The sequence below is a fragment of the Bombus pyrosoma genome, linkage group LG12 (genome assembly GCF_014825855.1).
Source record: "Bombus pyrosoma isolate SC7728 linkage group LG12, ASM1482585v1, whole genome shotgun sequence".
NCBI classification, from domain to species: Eukaryota; Metazoa; Arthropoda; class Insecta; order Hymenoptera; family Apidae; genus Bombus; species Bombus pyrosoma.
The window spans coordinates 11,044,096-11,068,166 of record NC_057781.1 but is presented as its reverse complement, the minus strand read 5'-3'; the positions used below and the strand labels follow the sequence as shown (position 1 = coordinate 11,068,166).

General features: G+C 38.7%; 1 protein-coding gene across 1 annotated transcript in view; it reads right to left on the bottom strand.

The window, feature by feature from the left end:
- Positions 1–24,071, bottom strand: part of LOC122573288 (neural-cadherin) — a 239,176-nt gene that overhangs the window by 199,094 nt on the left and 16,011 nt on the right. Inside the window, exons 2-3 of the mRNA XM_043739405.1 lie at positions 2,123–3,495; positions 1,687–1,731 (exon numbers count right to left, since the gene is read on the bottom strand). Of these exons, the coding sequence (XP_043595340.1) occupies positions 1,687–1,731; positions 2,123–3,425 (1,348 nt within the window). The 5' untranslated portion in view covers positions 3,426–3,495. The remainder of the gene's footprint in view (positions 1–1,686; positions 1,732–2,122; positions 3,496–24,071) is intronic.

Here is a 24,071-nt window from a genome sequence, read left to right as displayed (position 1 = left end):
AATAAGCGTCTAATGCAAGAAAATGTAAGATCGTTCCATTCTACGCAAACTACTAAGCTACCAAAGCTGTTTCGATTCATATACGAGGTACAGATAAAAATTATCTGATTCCAGTTTCATACCCTTCTTTTGCCAATTCAAACGAAGATATTTTATCATGTCAATTTTGAAATATTTCAAAATATATTACTCTTGAAGCAAACGAAACATTTAATCGCAAGTATTTCGATTTGAAGATACATTTTGTTTCGAAACATAGTATAAAACTAAGAGCATAGAATTTTTATCGACTCGTAGTACGTCTGTCAAGTTTACATCAAGTATACGCAAACGTATGATTGTAAGAAAAAATATAAAAATAAGCATGACACGTGTGCCTACTTACATTGAAATCCTGTGGAAGCCGAGAATGCGGGAAAGAAAACATTCGTTATTAGTAAGAGTGACACAGAAGCACAGATAACTAAAGTGCGGATGCACGGCAAGAAATACCTTTGAGTTTCCTGCCAGCTGTCATAATTAATAGATCGTGGTCTATTCAAACAGACGGGGTTAAAACAAAAGAAAAAGGAAGAGGAAGTAGAACAAAATTAAAACGCAAGAGCGATGTCTGCATTATACTGGAAACTGTGACAACGTAATAATTTCGCGAGCAAGCCGCGTTACTAAATAACGTTAACGTACCGGAATACGACGTAATTTAATTCCTTCCGGCCTCTTCATGCGTAACATGCGCCCCGCACATTTTTCCCGGTGAAACTGTAATTATCGCTTGGCCCCAGTGTACGAACCGCACGTTCGAACAATTACCCGTTCCGAAAGGAAATTGTATCCACGTGCGAGCGAAGAGCAAAGAGCAGAGAGCCTCACGCCGGATATAAACTTTCGATATTTCTTGCCGTGCCTCGTATCGTACAGTTTCTGACCATCGAATCGGATCCGTGAGCAAAAATTCTACTTTCGCAATTACGATACTATGTCGCAAATGAGAAATTGCCTTGCCTTCGCTGTCTCAATTATTATCGATCGCGTGGACAGTCGTAATTAATTTAACATTGGGATTATCAAATGGTTTTTTACGATTACCAAAATGATACAGGTGCTTTTGGTAAAATTAATATTCACTTTTGTTCGGATAGAAACATCGTTATACACGTATATCCAGTAATTTATCATTATACCACTTTAATTACAATTACCTATAATATATTTAAATACGTATGAATCAAACGTTGTTTCGAATCTCATCAAACCTGTCAAAAAATTCCCTTCGTTTCTTAAACATGTAACTTAAATAAACTTTTACCCGTAGAATCTTACCGGTCTTAAAGTATACACCACGTATATCTATAACACTTTGGCAATTAATAAACTTTCCTCTTAAAGTTTCCACGCGTTTCGCAATTTTATTAGAAGAATGAAAAATGTTAGAAGTTTTAAGTGGCCCTAATTCGACGGCCAGATGTTGTATCGTATTACTACTTTCGCGAGATCGATCGATTAAGTGTATGATCGTTTGGCGTGCATTATTTCTAAGAAGCGAGGGACACCTTCATCCGCTTTGAGAGAAAATTCGCAGAAGGTACGAGAATAACCGAGGCAACAGTATAGACGATGCGAAGGCGGATAATGCTCCATGACCGGTGTGTTTGAAGGAAGAATGTCGAGTAAAAATTAAAATTGTACCGTGGAATGGGCACCGCATGTACGATGGATACCGCGAACACCGTTCTTCGGCCACGGGGCGAATAACAAAATAAAGATTAATTAAGAGAAACAATACGATATTTATAAAAGATTGAGAAGAATTCAATCGGAGAAATTAAATTCTGTAGAGAGCGATTCTGAAACTTGGGACGAGTCTAGCTTCTTTTTTTACTATCATCTCTTTTTGGTTTCTTAATCTTTAAAGTGATTCATAAGTAATAATTGGTATCATATGTATATCTTGATCTTTCACTATATTATGTACTATTATTTCTTTCGTCACTCTCTACCCTTGAAAGCTTCGTTTTATCAGAAATTAAAAACAAACGAACCGATGTACGATTATCTAGACAAATTCGCGAAGAAATATCTCAAGATATCGTTAAAGGTACCTTACGCGTCTTAAATAATTTACCTGTGTTCGTAATAGTCACCCAAAAATCAATGGTCTTTTCCGACCCCAGCTCCTCGTAATCCCATTTCTGTTTGACTATAACCGAACCATTCGAGTCTACCGTGACCCACTTATTCTCATCCCTAATCTTGTACGTCTCTTTCTCATTCTCCTTTTCCAGATAGAACGCGATTTTTCCTTCGATGTCACCGTCCGCTTCCGTAAAGTCCACCTTCTTCGTAGGCCTAACAGCTCTCGTTACCCTTCTCTTCTGTATTCTATGTACCTCCACCTCCGTCTGATCGGACGTTAAAAATCTTACGACAACCTTGGCCGGTTTCTCTGTCGATCGACTCGGACTGCGCACATCGTGGGCCTCCACGATCACCACGCATTCGCTGTCCTCCTCCATGGTAATTTCCGGTTCGCCAACGAGCATCAGTTCTCCGGTCTGTGGCACGACCACCAGTAGGCTGCTCGGTGTAAGCAATTTGTACGCGACTTTGTCACCGTCAGCGTCCTTCGCCGCCACCTTGCCCACGGTGGAGAATCGTTTCCAGCCAGGAAGAGCGACCGAGTTCTTGTTAATACCGTCCGAGCTGATCGGTCTGATCTCGAACGTGTACTGCTCCTTTTCGAACACGGGACTGTTGTCATTCTCGTCCAGCACGTGCACCAGGCCGTTGATTTGCGAACTGCTGAGCAGATAGCCGTCAGAAGCGTGGATCACGACCGTGTAAAGCTTCTTAGTCTCTCGATCCAGAGGTTTTGCGGTCACCACTCTGACGCCCTCCTTTTGGCTGTTCAACGTCAAGTTGAATCCCGTTTGATTCGAATCCTCCTCTTTCAAGGCGAACGGTCTGTCGCCTGTCTCGTCCGGCAGAATGGTATAATGAACCGGAAAGCTCCCTCGAGCCCTTAGAACAGGGAAACCGTCGATCAAGGTGCCCGCAGCAGAATTCTCTGCAACCTCTCCCTCGCCCAAGTGATCGTGCGAGAAGGTGATCATATTTCTGCGGTTAATTACGTAGAGATGAAGGAAATGCGTTTCGGTGCTGTTGGCCAGTTCCTCCAGTACGATAAGGTTGACTGGTCGATCGACCAACGGCGATAAATCGGACGTGGTCATCACCAGACCGTTCCCGAGCACGGTGAAGAACTTGGAAAAATTGTTCTCCATTAGATGAAAGTTCGATGGCCGTTTCGTGTTGAATAGCGTCACTTCGTAGCCCGGGTAGACGTCATGAGGCAGAACCACCACTTTATCGCCGCCCACCGACACCGTGGTCACCAGCAGGACCGCGACCACGAGTATACGCCACATCGTGCTGCCTCTTGTCCGCTCCTCTCTCAGTTTCTTCGCTGTTTTACTAAAGCATGAGTGCTGACACCACCTGAAATTTTACGAGATACGATGGAATTAGTTGAGGTGTTCCGGACAGAGTTTTAAATGGTTTCTACGTTATGAATTGGAGATACCTTTCCTTTCATTTATCGACCATAGAACGTACGTTAAATATAAGGAATGGTACAGTATAATTCCGTTCGTATTGAAATGTCGTCCTGAAGCTAAGAATCTGCTTTAGAATCTAACGTTGTTGGAAATGTGATTTCGATTGAATGGGTAATAACTTATTATGGTGATTGACGCGATTGTAAATAATCAAAGAGAAGAATCGAGTCATCGAACAAACGTTTTCTCTGCGATCGAAATATTTGATTTGTCAACAGCTTTCGAAATTTGTTGGGCTTGAGAGAGATCGATTGTCGTTTATCTTGCGAAAATTGCGCTAGAAACGAAGCTCGGCAATCCCGAAACGACGATAAATTATTTCGTCGACCATAATCCACTGGCTGATTTAGATTTATGCCTCCCTTTAAACAGTTCGCGCGTATACGTCTACACGACCGCATCGTCATCCATGTGACGATGACCACACGAGCATCGTCATAAGTAAAACGTAAATGATTTATTCGTGCGATTGTATAATACTTGTTTGGTTTGTTATAAGTCAAGGATTTATTGAATATTTTTATTTTAATTGCGTCGGCGTACAATTACCGGTACTATCGGCATAGCACGAACCGTTGTATCGATTTCTGAAAGCTGTTGAAATTGGAAGGTGAATCGAACTGAATGAAGCCACGATGAGGCATGATTAGCAGAATTCGTGCTATTCTCATCATGAAGGGTCGGCTTTAAATTGCGTTTCGACACTTAGCTGCTTATCGCGCTGCTGATACGGTATGGAACACCATGTTGTGGACATATCGAGTGGTTAATTTTCGGACTATTCACGAAGCGGGTATGTTCATGGTTGATTTGTGTTTACTGGTTGCTTGCCTATATCTACGTCGCGTATTTCAACTTTTCACATCTCGTTTAAATAGTTGAAAATAAAAATTCGTTTGTTTAAAAATCCAGTCACTTTGTGTATATTTTATAAATGACAATATACACAAAGTGACTGGATTATTAATCATCGCATTTAAAACCAAAAAAGTTCTTTGATCTCCGTTTCGTTTATTCGTAAGAACGTAGATTTTGTTTTTCCTTGCGATATCAATACAATTTGCACAAACAATATCCGCCTTTCAATAAAATGGTACGTCTTTTACGCTTTTGGTAATTCGCTTCTTTGCCATTTCAACTGATCAATTATTCAACGTAAAAAGAAGGATTTCCTTCGCGTCGAGAAATTGAGAAGCGTGGAGAAATTGAAAAGGTAACAATGAACCGAGGCTAAACGCAGGAGACGTTGTCGCGCGTTGTCACGCGAAAATGTCTCGTCCTTTGTGGACCTTTTTTCACCGGAGTAGTTTCGAACTTAAACGAGCCGCGGCTGACCTCACATCCGGTCCTCCCCGGGGCGTGAATAGAATCAAATGGAACAGGGGGCTTACTAAATGACAATGGTCAACTCGTACGCGCCGGTTCTTATTTCCGGTGCAACGTTGCGGACATTGTTCATCGCGTCGCGTCCGTGTCTCTCCTGCCTCTCGGCTTGGATCCAACGAACACCAGAAGCAGCAACCAGCGTCAGAGTATTGATATTTCCACCGACAAAAGGGGACAATGACGCGATGATTGCAGTTTCTTCCACGCTCACGTTCTCCGCGTTCATTGTTTACATCGTGTTCGCTTTTTGCATGCCCATCTCGAGAAATACCTATGAGTAGGCTGCGAATATGTTTACGCTCTTACAAGAATTTAAACAGCAACGATATTCAGAATAAATAATATGCAAAAATATATAATTTACGCATATGGTAAATTCTGTAAGAATCGTTCTTAAGGGAGGGGATGTATATAATTGCTAGGACATTTATGCAAACTCAGATTTTTATCAATATGACCGCAACAATTTTTATCGTTTGTCACGTCAATTAGCAGAATTAAAAATAACGCGACGAAAAACGACAGATATAATACGTCAAATTTCACAAGAACATACAAGAGGAAAAATGCGATATTCGATAATGGAATAATCTCAATTGGATTGAAATATCGGTTTTCAATTCTAATCGTTTTACGCTTGATTGGAATTATTCTTCGTACAATGATACAATACGAGATCTATGAAGAGCTATAGCTATGGGATGTAAGGAAATAATTATGAATATCTCTGATATTGGGTGTCTAGACGTTAACTGTTATATACTCCATTCAATTGCTTCAATTACGGATTAGTGTACCACTCTTCGTAAGTGGTATATTCAAGATTTTCCTGTACGACGTCTATTTCGTTTTTGTCAAATATATCTGTTTGGGAAACTATAAAATGCGGTTTAATACCTTTCGTAAGCCACCAAAGTTTTAACAATTCTGGTCATAATTATAATCAGGACGTGTGAAAGTCTTGAATCTTTTATTTCTTTTCTTCCCCCCACCTCTTTTTTTTAATATGTTTAAGAATCCAAAAATGGTAGACTTTCATTTTATAGTAGAATTTCATTTGTTACAGTTACCGAATCCTCTCTAGTTAAAATTCCAGCACTTCCATCCCTTCCAACCTGAATCTCCAAAAATTCCTCTCTTCTACAGAAAAATTCGCTAATGTGTACGCATATGTAACTGTTCAAGCAAATTCCCTCTATTACAGTTACCCAAACAACTCTTTCTACTACTTAAGCGCTTCAATCCTTTTAAACCTTACAGAATTCTCATTTTATCATCTCTGGTGCTTAATTTCTTCCGAAAACAGCGCTAGGGGGAATTGTATCCCTATTCTCGAAGACCCTCGAACGTTTCCAGCGGCCTGTAATCGGAAAGCGATCGTGGAAGGTCACGTTATTCGGCCCTGCGAATCAACGACGTCATAATTCGCAGTGAGAGCAGATGCCAGGGGCCGGGCGAGCGTTATACGGTTAAGTCCGGACTCCCGAGAAACACGATACCTAATCCCTCCTCGAAACGTATTAAGTGACTGCCTTCAGCTGGGACCAGCCAAGCTTCAGCATGGAAAACGAAACGATACATCGACCCATACCAGCCGCCCTTCAAAAAGAAACTGAGAGATGCACTTGTGACAGACGTCCGACTTCCTTCTTACAGGCCTCTTCCTTTTAAATCCAGTAAGATGCCGCTGTGTAAACCGAACAACTCACAGTTAAACACGATGAAAAAGAAAGGGTCGAAAGAGTAGGTTGGTTTTTTGGGGCTGTTAATAAGCGACGAGTTGAAAAGTTAATAAGAATCATAGATTAGATCAAACGATCTGACGCGTAGATCGAGTGCCGAATGTAGCTTAAGGCTACGTCATTGTGTTTCGAGGACTACCAATAATTCTTAAGCGCTCTTCGGAATTACAGCGTAAAAACAAACTGTTTCCGTTTAGTAGGTGGTCCAAATACTTTTGCATAATACACACTAAAATACAGTAATTTTTATCTATACAGTAATTGTTTCTACTGAACGAACTACTCGGACCAAAACATTACAAGTAGGAAGAACCTTTAAAAAAGTTAAAAAAGGTAATTATTATTTAGGTAATCCTACTCGAGCGTGTATCTGAGAATTCAACGAGATAAAATTAAGATTCTGTTAATTTAATTAGCATGGTAGAGATTCTAGCGTAGAATAGAAGGAAGTTCGATAAAACGTTTTTGCTATTCATGGAGCAAAAGTTTGCGAAAATATTCCACACGACACGCTTTTCTCGTTGAAAAGTTCTTTCCACCTCGAGTAATCCGTAATTATTCATTCATGAGCCTGAAAATCGGAGGTGGAATCGAGCTCTTACGCTGAATAACTGAAACAGATTAAGTTATTACGCGATTATGCGAATACCGCGGAAATGTTTGCGAAACGCCGCATCAGGGATCTCTGATAGACTTGTTCGTATTATTCTCTTCCTGCCGCCTTTCATCGTGGTTGCATAACTTTTTCATTCTTTCTTCGTCGAGTGTCTTAAAAAAAAAAAAAAAGATAATCCATGAAATGCGAGGATTCGTATGTAAACGACAGCGAGCTGAGAAAAATCAGATTCGGCTCCTTAAAAGGAAACCTCGTCGCGTTTCATCCAGTTACTTTTTCTTAATGAAAACCTTCCTACGAGAGACAACCATGAAAAGCAAATCATATCGCCATTGTACATTGCATCGTTTCTCAATTAACATTAACACGAAATTGTCGCCAAAGACAAGGAGAATCCCGATGTGTTTCACGATAGAGCGATCCGCTTACACGGCATATTACCAGACCGAACGTGTAGCCTTTTTCTTCGATCGTCATGAACCCGTGGAGCTCGTATTAAATCGTGACATAAGCCTATTAACAGCGAAGATTTATCCCCGAGCGTCGCTCAATGGGTTCGTGTGCGTGCCCACGCGATTTCACGGCGCTCGATCCGTATAATTTTCGAAATGTCGGAAGGCAAACGATCCCTTCTCATCTTCTCTACACGCATCGTGCATTCTTTGCACAGAACACCTATCACTTCCGTTGAATTATCGGATTTTCCAAACTTTTCTCGCTTCTCTTTCCTTAGTATGCTGTGTTTACAGCAAAAGCTTGATTATCGGAATTAAAAACGACACACACGCTGTTGGAACAATCGACTTTACTTTCGTATGAGAGAAGAAAATATATGCGAAACCGTTTTATGAATATCACTATTAAGTAGAGACATTTTTTAATGGAAATGAACAATTTTCTTGGTTTCCGACAAGCAATCCACAAAATATTTTCCATACGACCCTTAACACGATTTACTGTTCGTTTAACTGCGCGAAGAAATCGTTGGATGCTCGCCGGCTATGCGTTGGCAGACGTTATTCCTCGAAATTGATATAACATAACATTAATCACGGTGCTCAACAATTGTGCTTATATCTGTGATTATGCTAAATATTATTAATCTAAATGGCACGATAGTATTATCTACATGCACGAAACAATAGCGAAATTAACATTGTTCATGTATATCGGGCGGAAATTTTAACTTCCGATTCAATTTTGGCTGAATCGTTTATTGAGAAATTTTGCACGAAAATTATAATAAGATACGATAGATTAATAAATCGTTTGTGCCAGATATATCTTTATACAGCAATAATGAAATTTGATCGTTAATTTCACAAAAAGACTTGTAAATGCAATTTCCAAAGAATGAAAGACTTTTTAAATAAATAATGCACAACTTATGCGTTCTTGTCATATGGTGCTTATGTTATACCTACGCTTATAGATTTATAGAAGATCTAAAGATTCGAGAATGGCTAAAATATATATGATGTGCAAAAGCACATGTATCTATTACATATAGTATTCAAAATACAACAGGTACTCGTGTTTTTGAACGTTAATGGGTGAAAGAACGAATCTCTACTCGTAATAGATTCCATTTCTTGGTCGTGTACTGATAAAAATATAAATTTGCAGAAAAGATGGCAGTATAGTAATAAAAGAGTTATAATAACATTTCAATATGTACCTAGTCATTAAGTCGATATCAACTCTAATACCTCTGGTGCGATTATTCTTTTGGTTTTATTTAATGATAAAACGATACACGAAATAGATGTATGTATGTCTGTACAAAGAGCTATTGGAAAGGCTTGGCGATACATATAATTTTATGCATAATGAACGACAGAAACGAATCTGCTGAAACTGAACGAACTACAAATATTCAATTAATCGAATATATGACTGGTCAAACAGAGCCACAACAACAAACAGTGAATAAAATACATTTTATGCTTCAATGATTAAAGCAAATCGTTGATAAGCCAATACATGTGTTTTAAACAAATGTAATTTCTGAAATGGGACAATCTAACTTGTATTATAGATATGCCTATAATTTATACACGCGATTCGAAATAATTATGTACTTTGTAAATTACTAATTGTAAATACTATTGTAAATTATTAATTATTATATATATAGTCTGATGCACTGCTTTACGATAGTTTTATGTACATTATGTACATTAATGTCAACAGTGATCTTTGTAACGAGGGAATGAAGGATTCTAAATCTCATCATTTACGATCTCAGCAATGAAACAAAGGGATGGAGATTTTCTGGCTTTCGTTAAAACCACAGCAGGCTTTTAGCCATACCAAAGAAATCCATGTATATTGCGGCCAGGCCACGAAACCTAGCAACCGAGTCTTTATGCATCTCGGAACTTTCATTACTGTTATGGTTTCCAGGCCGAAAGAATAAAGCACCGGCAAACTCGAAATCGCTAACGCGATATCGCTGAAAGAGAGCACGCTACTACGCGTTTCGACGTGAAACAATTGTTTTCAGCTCGCGTTGCTCGTGGATCTGCCATGGAAGCCTTTTCTTCAAACGACATTTGATTGTCTATTGAATGCACAATTCGCTGAAACCGTGTATCCTCCAAGAGAAATGAAAGTTAGTTGCTTTCTGCTTTGATTTGAAGAAAGAAGAAGAAGAAGCTGTGAATGCGCAAGCTTATCTTACAGTTGTTTCTGAAACAATTTCAATATACTGCGAAACGAAAATATCGATCGAAATATTTATATCAAAAGAGATAAAGAAAAGCTCGAGTAAAATTATTTAATATACCAGCCGAAATTAAAGCTTGTCAGAGATTTAAAGGCCCTGGCTGTCAGTTTGTGAGGTGTACTTTAATTACATTATAAAATGGAAAAGTTCCCTAGCTCGCGTAATTCTATTTTCAGTTGCTGTGAAACTTTCTGAAAGTTCGGAACACTACGAATTACGCTACAAACCGTGTCTTTGTTATTTTAACCGTTCGTCCTGCGATTACATATTTTCAATTACACAAATCTATTTTAATATTTTACCAAGTCTAACTGACGTACACAAAAACCCATATATTTTATACCTTTTAAATTATTCAACAATTTATTAGTTCTATTTTCCGCTTAGTATTACCTTTTCGGTCTATATCAATATCTTTCTAACTTTTCTTCTTATACATAATTTTTTCTTCTTATCTGTACACATAGAACATTGTGACAAAAGTACAACCGGAAAAAGTTAACTTTACATCCCTATATATCTTTATAATTTTGATTTCTTTCTGTACAACTCCCATCTCCCTAACAAGACAAAATTATACTAAAAGAAACTATCACAATATTTTTAACTCATATACTATACAACATCATAGAAATATTTCTCACTAAATTTACTCGAAGAAAAACAATTCAAGCCTATTTATCTACATATCCAATCTCCTTTCGCGATTCTACCATCGACGAACAATTTAATCCCCACGAAAACTTCTCGAATTCCATATACCAAGATCGATCTTTTCGTTGCGAGCGATGCAGCATTAAATTAACGCGAGGTCCACCTAACACCCGAAGGAATGCTCGTAACGATGCGACCATCACCAATTAAATCGTCGAAAATCAACGACAACGATATCAAAAAAAAAAAAAAAAAAAAAAAAGGTAATCAGCGAATCTGAAGGATACAGAGAATGAGCTATCGGGAAATTGTGGCGATAGTATAGGTGAGACGAGTGTGGAAACAGGGGTAGATAGGTGGCTGGTCATGCAGCAGGAATCGACAGGTCATTCGTTAGCGTCAGTATCAATTTTCGGATTAAACGGTAGTTATACATCGACGACCACGTTGCAAAAACTATTGCAACTGACGTACATCTACGCACGCACACACGGTCACACGATACGTGTATTTAAACGCGTAGAAATTGACGAAACAGTCGCGACGCAGCTGATTATTTTTAATTAAACTTTTCATTACGAAATCCGAAATCTCGATGCAACGCCACGTTTCATCGACACATTTTCATATTTTGATCACTCGCGCACGGAGTATTGATCGTTAATTCGATCATGTTGTACCTTTGTTTCCTGTGCGCTATATTTTTGTAGACTGTTTGTTACATTTTTTTTTTATGATACCTAATTGTTGCAAAGTATTTATGATCATCGATAAACGGATTATAAAATAAGTATGAAACTGTACAAAAACTGTAGAGAAAGGAAGAGATGTCTTATATACCCTGAATGAGTCAAATAATACTTATTTTTGCCTACACATGTCACATACTTATCCGATAAGATATTAGCGAATGAAACAAAAATAGACTCCCGTTCTACTTTCCTGTCGTCGTTCATTATCAAAGAAAAAAAAAAACATAATGGATTATTAATAGCACTAATTCTTTATACAATCCCTTCAATGTCGTTTTCTAACTTTCATCGCTATCGATCTGTCCGTGTTACAGCATCAACGTAATTCGAATGAAAGATCAGTAAACCAAAATCAAAATCGAAATTCAATAATCAATGAACTATGTGTTAATATGTTATCAGTTATGATGCCAAGAATGTTCGATTGAAATTAACAAGAGGCACGGAAAATTACGTTACACCGATACTAATTTGAAATACGAATCAATTAAATCGTGTTGATATATTTCATGGATAAACGATAATACCTGGTTTCTAAATGTTTTACAAAGCTACACCTTCCTTCATCGAAGATTAATAACTTATGTTGCTGGGTTTGCGGCTCGAGGAATTACAAGGGGCACATGCGAGAATAATTGAAGAGTACGGACAGAAACCAGTATGGATGGGTGAGTTTTTATTAAAAGGATCGTCGAAGCCCATTTACCGAAGATCATACGATATAAAACATTAAAAAGTTTTCGACCTACGAAGAGTGTGAGGCTGTACCCGTATGATTTTTCTGGTGAATTAGCGTGACGTTTCAATTTTATTTATTAGTCTTGCCACTTGGAAGAGAGATCTTCCAAGTTCTCGAGCGGCAGGAAAATGTTGGCACTTTATGTGGGTATTTTTAAACGAGATACAACCGTCTACGTTGTTTTGTTTATTGCATCGTCTGCGTGGTTCATTTAGCAGGAAACCTGAATGATGTAGGTAATTTGTGAAGCTATAAAACGATATGTTTACCAGAGGAGTTTCGTAATTGGCATATGTGTTTCGTATTAGCTTATTAAGTAACAGAGTCGTTGGATTTATTAAAACATCGCTGGAAATAATTTCCTAAGTAAAATATGGAACGCTCTCGTAACATTTGCTTGATGTTGTATTGTCCTCTTATAAAGTATCCTTTGAATATGTTTGTTTAAAACGTGAAAGCAACTCACTCAACTATCAAGTTACGTTAAATTAGAAATTTATCGAGACTTATAAATTCATGGGATATTTATACAATTTTAAAATATATTTATAAATATATTCTTAGATCTATTTATTACGAAGCAAGTATACAATTACCGATGCGTTATTTAATGCATCAATTAATCAATTCTCTATTTTATTCTCTAACAAACATTTCTCACAAAATTCTTCATGAAAATTCCTCTAAACTCGTTGACGAAAAACTTCTTCTTTGACACTCGACGTGGTACGAGTACCTCGGAAACCATGCACGAATTCTAGAGACCGTAAGAGCGGTATCGCGTCGGTGATTAGCAATGAACGTGAAGAGTTCAATTAAGCCAATTATGAGGAGCAAGTACCGCATGCTAACGAGCCGCGCAATGTTTTCTAAGAAAGTGACGTGGCCGTCTGGGATGGCGCGCGTTTAACGGACAAAACTGAGGGAGGCCAAAAAACCGGTAATAACGGGGGTTATTATCGCGAGCACTCGAATCATTGAAAGGGGTTAATGAGGGGTTACGGGCGGCGCAAGTCGCAACGTTCGCTCCAACGAGGGGGACGACAGCGATCATCGAGAAGGCACGCGCGATCGATTTCTTTCTCCTGAAATAACAACCGACCACCCTATAAGTATGCTGCAATATTGACGTTTCGAGTTCGTTGGCCTGACAAATAATATTGTATACCTACGCTCGCTGTTGTCGCAGGTTATTAGTCAAAGTTTGCAACGCCACGGCCACGTCCATGCAATGCAAATTTCATTGGCAAACGTGTGTAATTGTACCGTACGACCGTTTCATCAAGGGCCATGTGTGTTTGCATGCGATGTAAAACGCCCGATCCTTTTAAACCGAGAATCGTATATTGGTAAGTCTTGTGGTGGTGTAATGTAATCACAAGCACGTCGATAATGCGACATTTGAACAGGAGATAATTGAACGTCGCGTTTGATCGATGAATTTTTCGTGTCCCCGATTTTCGTTCTTATCAATTTCAACGATTATTCCAAACAGAAAGAACTATTTTTCTTTTCTTTTTTTTTTCAAGAATTGGCGCCTACTTTCACGCTTGAATATCAATAATTCCATGTTGCTTAAACGTTATTTCCCGTAAAAGAAGAAATTCTATTCAATCTAGCGAGATAGCAGCAGCTTTCAGGTAGATAATAACGGAGAGATAGGGGAGAACTAGCTTGAGGAAACTAGAAACGAGAACTCCGATGACAGGAGCAGCTGAAACATCGTAACTATAGTCGATGTTCCATAGATGTCAAACCCCATGACGGTAGGAGAATTCTGATACGACACGTTCAAAGAACACTTTAGAGTTCGCCAGTATCCCTAATGAACTTCGAGGGTGGAGGTCTCCATGACGACCTAGGACAACGGCCATAAAGAATGTAATGACGATGCACCAGCGTCGCCCCTTCGGTATAACCTATCTATCGAGTATCGATATCTACCTGCCGAGTGTACTCGAGAAAACTCCTGTCGTAAGTACCTGTCGCACTCGGTAGTACGCATGCACTCGATCCGTGACGTAAACCGATTGTAGGTCATTGTACCCTTTCATGAGGCCCGATTCTTCGAATCTGTCGTTACACGGAATACGACGCGCGACTACTATTTTCAAGAATCCTCGATAACGAGCCTCGAACGCTTTATAAAGATTTAGTTTTTAAATATCACCGATTGTTCGTTTAAAAGTGCTTGGGAATTTTATAGGTTAAACATTATTATCGATTCTAAAAAGGGAAATGAATTATTTCATGGAGCTTACTATACATCTCATTGGGATTAGTAATTAACGAGTTATCGGATGGATTGTATTTTTACAGCTAAAATAATAGTATTTTCATGCGTATTCGTTTATAGAACGACGAATTTTTGTACCGGATTATGAGATAACGATTGTATGAAATTTTTCTCTCGGATTTCATTTTTGGATATGAATAGTAAGCTTCTGGATAACAGATATAAGGCTATTTTGTTATTTTTTGTTGTTTTCGAAACGCCAGTTTTCTGCTTCCAATCTATCGCGTGAAAATGTTGAACACAACGTAAACGCGAATATTTCCAGCAGAGAATTGTCAAATCTTTGTTGGTTTCCAATTACTCGAATACAAAGTTCGAAGCACGAAGGCAAACGTAAGAATGCTTTCGAATAAAAATGTAGCTAAAATCCTTGTGAATTCCAACCTCTTCTAGCCCGTTACGCGTATCTACTGCGAAACAGAGACAAAAGAGAGAAGCAAAAAGAGATATCTGGCAACGAGGAAGGCTACTACGTGCCTTCCAGACATCCTCCTTTGCTCCCATATATCTTTAGCTGGAGCTATTCGCTCTATTTTAGACGCGTAACACATCCCTCTGTCCGCGTTTCAGACTTTACTTTGATTTACGAAACCCGTGCAGGCGATAGTCATCGTCATGGGAATTGTAAATATTTTGCTACTATGTATTCGCAGAAAACACGACTGTTAGACACTCACGTAATATTCGCGTAATAATCTTACGTGTATAAAATTTAATGCCAACGACTCTTATTCGCTTTTAGACACTCGTTGTACAAAATTACACTGTTTATTGCAAAACAAGCGATAAGTTGTATATTAGTTGTAATATTGTTCAGAGTGTAGAATCAAGTATCCTCCAATCAAGTGTTTCTTCATAGGAATCGTAATTTGCTTAATTTTGTTAGATAAGTTTTTATTAAAAAGGCCCACTTATAAGAACAAACGTCGAACGTTTAACTAATCTAAACTTTCACATACAGTAAATATTGATATGAATTCCCATAAAAACTTGGGACATATAATTCCCGAGCTACAGTTGCTGTTTTTGTTTCACTCTAGGTCGGTAGAGAAATGGAAGAGTTGCAAACTTTTCGCCGACGTCCAAGAAAGTTTATCGATGGTGTACCATAACAGTAACTTATAAGAATGTTTGATGTCGAAATACCGTTCCAATATAAATATCATTTTTTCTATCTTTCTTTCCAATACCAAGATACGTTTCGTATACTTGTCAGATCTTACACTACCGAAGATATTGTATTTCATACAAGTTATATTTTATAAAGGATATAAAGGATATTTACTTATTTTATTAGACCCTGAAAAACGTATATTTTCAGATTTCTTTTCGAGTATCTCATGAATCGATATCAATGGAATTGGATACTCGATATTAAATTCAAAATATGTCAGTTTTCATAATGTTCACGATATTCTTGACTCATCAGAACTTACGTTCGCGTAGTCACCGCGTTTTATGACAACTTTATTTCCAGTCGTTCTTGACTATGCGAAAGACAGTTTCAAACTTTGGAACATGCGAGGCGCCGTCATAAAAAAAATCTAGCAGAAGCTTCGACTGTAACTGGGAAAAGTAAGACTGCTGTATGCAAATTGATAATATCTGGGTACAATGAACCTACGGGAAAAATGTTTTCATCTCAAATCTACAAACGTGATTTTGTTTTCATCGTCATTCATCATCATTTACAAACAAAGTCGACAAGTAATTTCTTAATTTCGTTAACGAAGACTAAACATCTGAACGAACTAAACACTTGTTAAAATATATTATTTATCGTTGTTTCAACTACATTTCAAACAATATTGCTCCAAGTACAAGAAAATTACACGCAAAGTGATTTCCTAACTTAATTGAAGTCGTTGCAAATACTTCCAACCACACGTTCAAATAGGGTCCACACGAAAGTGCAAAACACACTAACTTTTTCATTCTAAGTTAAAGTTACGGAGATTGAACGTCGTTATCGATTTGTACGTTTAAATTGAGCGAAATACTTTGAAACAGCACTAGAAGACTACAGGTCTATTACATTACGAAGCTAAAGAGAAACCTATAAAAAATATCTAGGCAAAATTACGTAGCGAGTTTAATAAAAACGGTACTCCCGAATTTATATTTTTCACCAGTTATAGCGTATTTTCACCCGTATACGGCGGTTTACTTCGAAATAATCAAGCCTCCAGAGGTTAAAAACTGAAAATTTCATATTTCATATGCAAAACGTTTTTTTTTTTTTAGAAAAAAATGTATATTCGTTCATGAAAAATATTTAGATAAATCAGAGAACCCCAGGAGAGATAACTGCGGTGCAATGCCGTGTTTTGTCTACCAAGGGACCACATCCGTATGTGTTATATTTATCAAAGTTTAGCTTTTTTCCTGTACAATGATATATTCCTAGAGTTCGTAGAGTGTATACTCTCAAGCTTACATTTCGTGTACACATGTTACGGTGTCAATGGTACAGTTTTTGTTCCGAGATATACCCCTGGGGTGTAGGAGTATTTAGGTGTACGATACATCGCTATAAATTTTACCTATCTTTCTTCGAGCACATTTCTCAAGTTCTTTACTTATCTACCTTTCTTCATCTAATAGTTGCAATAACACCAATGTATAAAAATGACAAAATATTATGTTTATTTAACCGTCCAAGGAAAAAGGTAAAAATAAACAAGGTAGAATTAATTGCTAAATTATTCCAAGATTACTAAAAGCACAAGAAATATTAAGAAGCTTATTGACAGAATGCTAGCAACAATAATAATTATATAGATACCGTATCAGTAATAAGAATTAATTACTGTAAATAACATCGTTATACTGACGCGTACTTTGAAAATTTCAAACAGCATTAATGTTTCTCAACGTAACGTCCAACATACTTGTTTAATAACTAATTATTATCTCTCTCCCTCTCTCTCTCTCTTACATAATAATTATTCCATTTTCTCTCCCCCGCCCCCAAAAAACAATTTTTACGTCACTATATCTAAACGATACAACTTCCAAAGAAATAATACCTTAAGCGCAAGATAATATAATATTAATATTTCGCATAAGAAGCACCACCTAAACCGATACTTTATCAACTTCCTATAAAGGATAGCCAAGTATACGGTTGGAAAGGTTAATTCAATAATCATGCCGCCTGTTGGCCGTGCATACTAGAAGAGGCAGCAGAGGAGAGAAAGCAGAGCGAAGAACGGAATTACGTTTTTTCAGCGTTGGCAATACCTTTTTGACGAGCCTCGAAGTAGGATATTTCTGCGGGAAAATTGTCGAAAATTACACTTTTCCGCCTCCGCCTCGTTTTCTCGCTACTTAACCCAGTTTCCCGTGGAGAGACACGCCTCGTTAGACGACCTGTTCCACGATCGGTAGCGGTTCCGGCCGCCAGCCGTCGGAAGGTGTAAACGGGGTCGACGGAACGACACGATAACGCGGTCCCACGAGCTTGCGCTTTCCAGATAATCGGAAATCGAAAACTACCTTTTTCTAGCCTACGGTCAAGGGACTGCACTTTCTCCTTTAATCGGCCATCGAACGACAGCCATCGTCCACCGTTCCGATATCGGGACAGACGATACAACAGCTGAACTCTGTTATAGCAACGGACTTAGGTTACTGTAAATTCTTCTAACAATAAGTCTGCAGTCTGCTGGCATTCGCATGAAGTACTCGGTGGAAAAAACGGACCGACAAGATGCTGCAGGAAAGCGGAGAGGACAAGTTGAAATTTTCAAACGATGTAGTTACGGGTCAAGTTTTACGAGTGTCTTTTTGGAACGTTGGCGTTGATGTCCATGCTGCATAAATAAAAAGTTTCTTCGCAATAAGAGAAGAACGAGGATTTTTTGTTATTTCTCGACGCTATTCGATCAACTTAGAAACAGAGACGGGTTAGATGGATAGATGGCTTCCTTTGGAGCTTGTTTTATAAAGAAACAAGTAATTTATACATCCGAATATGAGATTCACACATAGTATGAAGATAAGTACTGAATAACGACGAACGTTTTCGTTAAACGATTGTTAAAATACGAACGTTTATCTCGGATAGTTGTGTTGTTATACAAAAATATTATTAAAAATAGAATTCTTTAATACGATGGAATAAACGCGTCGACAACGAGAATATCATCTTTAGTCGCGTGTTTCTGAAACTACGCGGTTTATTATTTCAATTATTTATTTCCAATGAAACCTATGTCCCCTCCATTATCGTCGATAGGCGTTCATCTGTATCGTGAGAAGGAATTTTCAGAATGTTATACATCTGAAGATGAAAAGTCCTCTAGAATTATGCAACAGATACTAAAAAAAAATTGAAGAATTTTTCGTACGTATAACAAAACTGGGGCACTCAGACCCGATAAATTCTTTATTCGCATGGGTAGGCGTAGAGAAAGTGGTACTTGTATAGAAGAAAAGATAAAAGTGCTATTCATAAATACAAGATGAGATGAAGACAAAGAAGGAGATGAAAATAGTAGACTGCTTACATATTGTTATTTATTAAAAATACTTCAAGCCTTTTTATGCGCGTACGCTTTCTCCATAATATTTCATTTCAATAATAAACTTGCAAAAGTCGTATGGATATTTTGCAGTTTATATGTTATATCGTGCTATAAGAATAAACACTTTCAGAGAGCATCGCGTAAAGAAATTATACAAGAATGTATGGAAATTTTTAAACCTATTATACAAGCCCAATTCTTTGAGTAAATTGCGGAAGCGAGAAAAAGAATTTTTCACCTAGTTCGGGCTATTTCATCCGTGTTCAGCTTGCACTTCGACAAGTTTTATATGAATATATGTATGCAACAGTGTACATTTATCAAATAACCGAGTATGAATTGGAAAAAGTAGGAAACGAACACGTTACTTTCTATTACGAGTTCGATATCAGACAGTGGATTATGTGCTGACTTATGCGTTGACCTAAACCGATTCGGTCCCTGCCGCAGGTGAAATATGGAAGGTTATTTTTAATAACTTCTGCTGTTACTTGAATAACCAAATAGACAGAAGCTAAATTTGCCTAAGCAGGTCATTCGTGAAATAAATTCCACGCCCGATATTTTATAAATTTCCAGAGATCTCTTCGTCGAAGTTTCATCAAAATCAAGACGTACGAAGGTCTCTCGTTCTCGTTAGCAGAAATTGTGTGAAAGGTGTAGTGAAGGTTACATAGTTAAACCGCTTAACAGGAAAAGCCAAAGAGATTCACGCGTCCGTCACTAGCCTTCGGCGCCTGATCTTCGGACATCGATTCCTGCAGGCAGTGTAAAGGCCGCCGGCGCAGCTTAGCTCGTAAAATATTTCGGAAGCTTCCGATTGGAGGACGCTCCTTTTGTGTGCCTCCCTTTTCCTCCGCCGTTTTCCTCCTTTCTGCTGCTGTGTCTCCTGTACAACGCGCTCGATCGTCTCCGCGCCGTCTTTCCTCATCCCACCATGTGCTAGGTTGTCTGCGTCGTCTGTGTCGCGTAAGGGGGACCCTCGTACATACAGGGGTTCACGGAAGAAATCTAACGGCGAGACAGCCACGCCGAGGACGACAAACTCTCGACCGAGTGGGGTGTGAAAGCGAGAGAGGGCCGGAGGAACGAAGAGGAACCAGTAACACAGCCGACCCAGCAGGAAAGGGGCGAAGCAGTTGCAGTTGCAAGAGAAAGAGAGAAGCTATACTTCGGAGAAAGGCGGCTCTGGAAGGAGGGTCGAAATGAAGAGAGGCTCTCTCGTGGCTCTAGGAAAACGTTGAGAGGGTAGTGAAGAGGGAGTAAGAACGGTGAGCCAGAGGGAAAAGAGAGAGACGGTTTGGAGGAGCGTGAGTACGACGTTCAGCGACGAAATCAGAAAGAGACGGGGGGAGGGTGGTAAATGGAAGAGCCAACGAGTGAAAGGGATGAAGAAACTCGGAGGGCGATGGAAAATGTTCGCAAAATTTCACTATGGAAGGAAGGACGGCATTAGGAGAATCAAAGAGAAAGGACAGGTCTCTGACAGAGGAAATAACCACGCGATAGAAGGAGAAAGGTAGATGGATCGCGAGAAGATAGGACGACGAAGATAGGACGTTGAACGAAGAGAGATGAAGCTACTCGAATTGATTGAGAGAAAAGGAAAGAGGGTTCTGGCGCGGCAGTGGCGGCAGTGGCGGCAGTGTCTACTATGGCGGTGTCGGTGGCGAGGACGAAGCGGGGATGTCAATCGATAGCGGTTGCATGCGTCTAAAGCAACCCTCGTCGCTATTCCTCTGCTACTACGGTTACTACTGTCGCCCGTTATTGTTAGAAGCAGTTAATCTGCAAAGTTGCTAGATGTTGTTGCTCCGGCTGGGCTTTCTGCACTGTCGCGCAGTTTAAAACTTTCTGAATTTAGATCGTGCTCGCGCCGCGCCATGGACAGGGTCAACCCAACGCGATGGTTTCGGGACAAACGACTGAAACGTGATTGCACTGGCTATAATTAGACGTAAAACGAACTTGTCCGTGGAAGAGAGAAAAAGAAATAACGTTAAGAACTTTCTTTTGATAGTCTCCCTCGTTCCAGCGAGAACGAAACCAACCAGCTCGGTGAGAACGGAAGCTATTGAATTTTCTGAGACGCGCGACGATTATTTTTATCGTTAGCTAGAACGATTCCGATAGTCAGATGGCAGGAGAGACGTTCATGAATTTTCGTATGAAATATTTTGTTACGACGTTCTTGTATACAAATGAAAAGTCTTTAAATTCTCTTCTGAAGGACTGTAACGACGTTCTTTGTTTCAAAGAACGAATTACTTTGTGCTTGGTGACTTTAATTTAAGTCTCGCTCTCTTTGTAACTCTGTAAGCTTTGTCTTTTTCTTAATAAGGTATGAACAGGTCCCGAGGATTGCCGAGAGACTCGTTTCTTCAGGAAAACCTAAATTTGACGTGGAAGGATATTCTTTGTGGTGTGTACTTCTATCAGCTCTTTCGAGCTAAGCTTATGATTAAAAACTTTCACAAAAGATTAATAACTTTAACAAATTCTTTAGGTTAATCGTGGATGACCTATCTTTTAACTGTGCTGTTGATTTTAGTTGTAAATCGAAGATGATTAAAACGAGAAAGCTCAATTTGGAATTATTATTTAAAAAGTGTCTGGCAATTGAGTAAATAATTTACGTATCTACCGATTATAGCAAGCAATAATAGATTTTTACTAATTCCATACACGATTCTCATCATGTGTATAGTGTCATGAAATAGCAACGTCTTCTCTACTGTCGCAAATTAAAAATAGTACTGCAGCATCTGTCGTATTCTTAGATAACTGTTCGCGTTCGAAATTGAAAGAATGTTTCGTAGGAGTTCGGAATTCCAAGGTTTTCAAAGGCGCAAGGAACGTAGCTAACCTGTTTCTACGAGGCAACGAAACAATTATCGATCCTAGTTCGCTACTATATGTAGAAGAGTCTACCACAGCCAGACGACTGTAGAAAGATTTCTTCAAGCAATAGAAACACAGCGCACGATTTCGATTCTCCTTAAACGACTAACAGAAGCTAGAAACAAATCATTCCTTGCTGATAGCAATGGTACAACAAATCTCTGTTTATGTTCCATTTTCTTAAATTACGTTCACAAATACGTGAATTTTCATAAAAGTCTACAGTTCACTGATAAAACTAAATATCTTCCTTCTAAGTGATTTTACTTCTAAGGTTTCAATTTTATGAAACGACCCGTGTACTCCAATTTCGTACAGTATCCAATTAAGTAGCAATTTAAACGAATCACAGTCTCGGATCGCCCTAATAATTTCGATCCAATAGTTTCACGCACACCTTGTTATTGACACCGTTTATTTTTCCAGTCGATCCACCGAAGCCCCGAATCAAATTCATAGACTCTTAATGGCCCTCGACCTCGGTTTTCGAAGTACGTAAGAATACCACTTATTGCCAGGAGCAAAAAAGAAAGCGGCAAAGAAAACACAAGAGTAGTTGTACGTATATACGAGGTCTCCCTTCTCTCTAATCGCTAAACTAGCACTTGTAGAAAATTTCCTTCTAACGAGCACAGTGGTCCCTCTATAACGAAGACGAATATCCAACATCGGATTCGTCTGGGCGGTAGCTGCTGCACCAGGATTCTTGTAATAAAATAAATGGAACTTCCGTCGAGCACGCTGCAACGTCGAGAAATGAAATGTGACCCTCCATGGAACGCAATAGGGATCAGTGTTTCTTTGTGTCGAGCAGAGCCGCGAAAAAGCATAACCCTTTTATAGCGTACCATGAGAAAGAATGGTCGAGTTTTATTATTTTCACTGCCAACATTCGAATAACTATCAGCAATTAACGTGCGCCAATTTTTATCTCAACATATCTGACTTCAAGCACCGATGTACTTTAGGAAATGTATTCCGTTTCTAGAATGTACGCTTATAAGGATATATCAGATTGTATAAAAATACTTTACTACGTTCCCAATTTCACGAACAAATTTGGAACTATGCGATTTATATAGATCTGAATAATTTTTCGACACAGTTACTACAAATACAGGTATCCCCCGTATAACACGGAAAAGTACGAATCTATATTACACGAAACAAGAAATTAGTACAAGAAATAATAGGACGACGTTCCTACTCGCGATATTTGCCTCCTGTGATTTTCGCGAATCGTAAAATATGCAATTTTCGAGCCATATAACGCAATAGATGGTACCCCGCTGGGGGTGACCATTCACATACTATGTATATTTAAGCTATAATATTTCACCAAATGTCCTACTGGACAAATTGTAAAATTTAAATAAATAATTAAAAAAAAATATAACGCAACAGAGAATTAAATAAATTTCCAAGGGGAACACGATACCATAAAATACTAAAATGCGACGCGCATTGCAAAAGCAGACTGTCAAGACATACTGTATCGTTTAAACTAATCCTCGTGCAGGCAGGGCGTCCCGATCCCTTTCGTTTGGTATTTCGTCATAGCGTGGTAATTGATAGGAAGATCCTGTCCCCCTTCCTATCCGGCTGAAACGTAAAACGCAAAAAAGATCACTGGGCGTAACCCGACGGGGTAACGCTGAGTCACGAGTCGAAGATTTATGGGATTTTACACGCTTCTCAGGAAAACGATTTCCACGTGAACCGTTTCATTGACTCCTTTGCCGGTATCATTCGACGAGATTCGCGAGTTCAGCTGCAGCACCGGCACTTTTGATTTAAATTGATTGTCCGACGAGCGCACCATTAATTATTAAACTAATCGGTAATTAATCAAAGACTTCGTTGAACTCCCGTCGGTTTTTGAAGTACGATAGCTCCGGATCTTTTACGTTCTTTTTATTTAACCTTCCTACGGAATCGGTGTCATTCGTTGCACCCTTACATCTCAGATCTTCATTTTTCAAGCGTGGAACGCTGAACTATAATAACGAAGGATTGCCGTGACAGAGTAATTTTTAAAGTCTTCCAGCTACATAACAATAAAACATTGAGAAAAGGGAAACCATCGACGTAATACAAGTATCGACAGTAAAAAT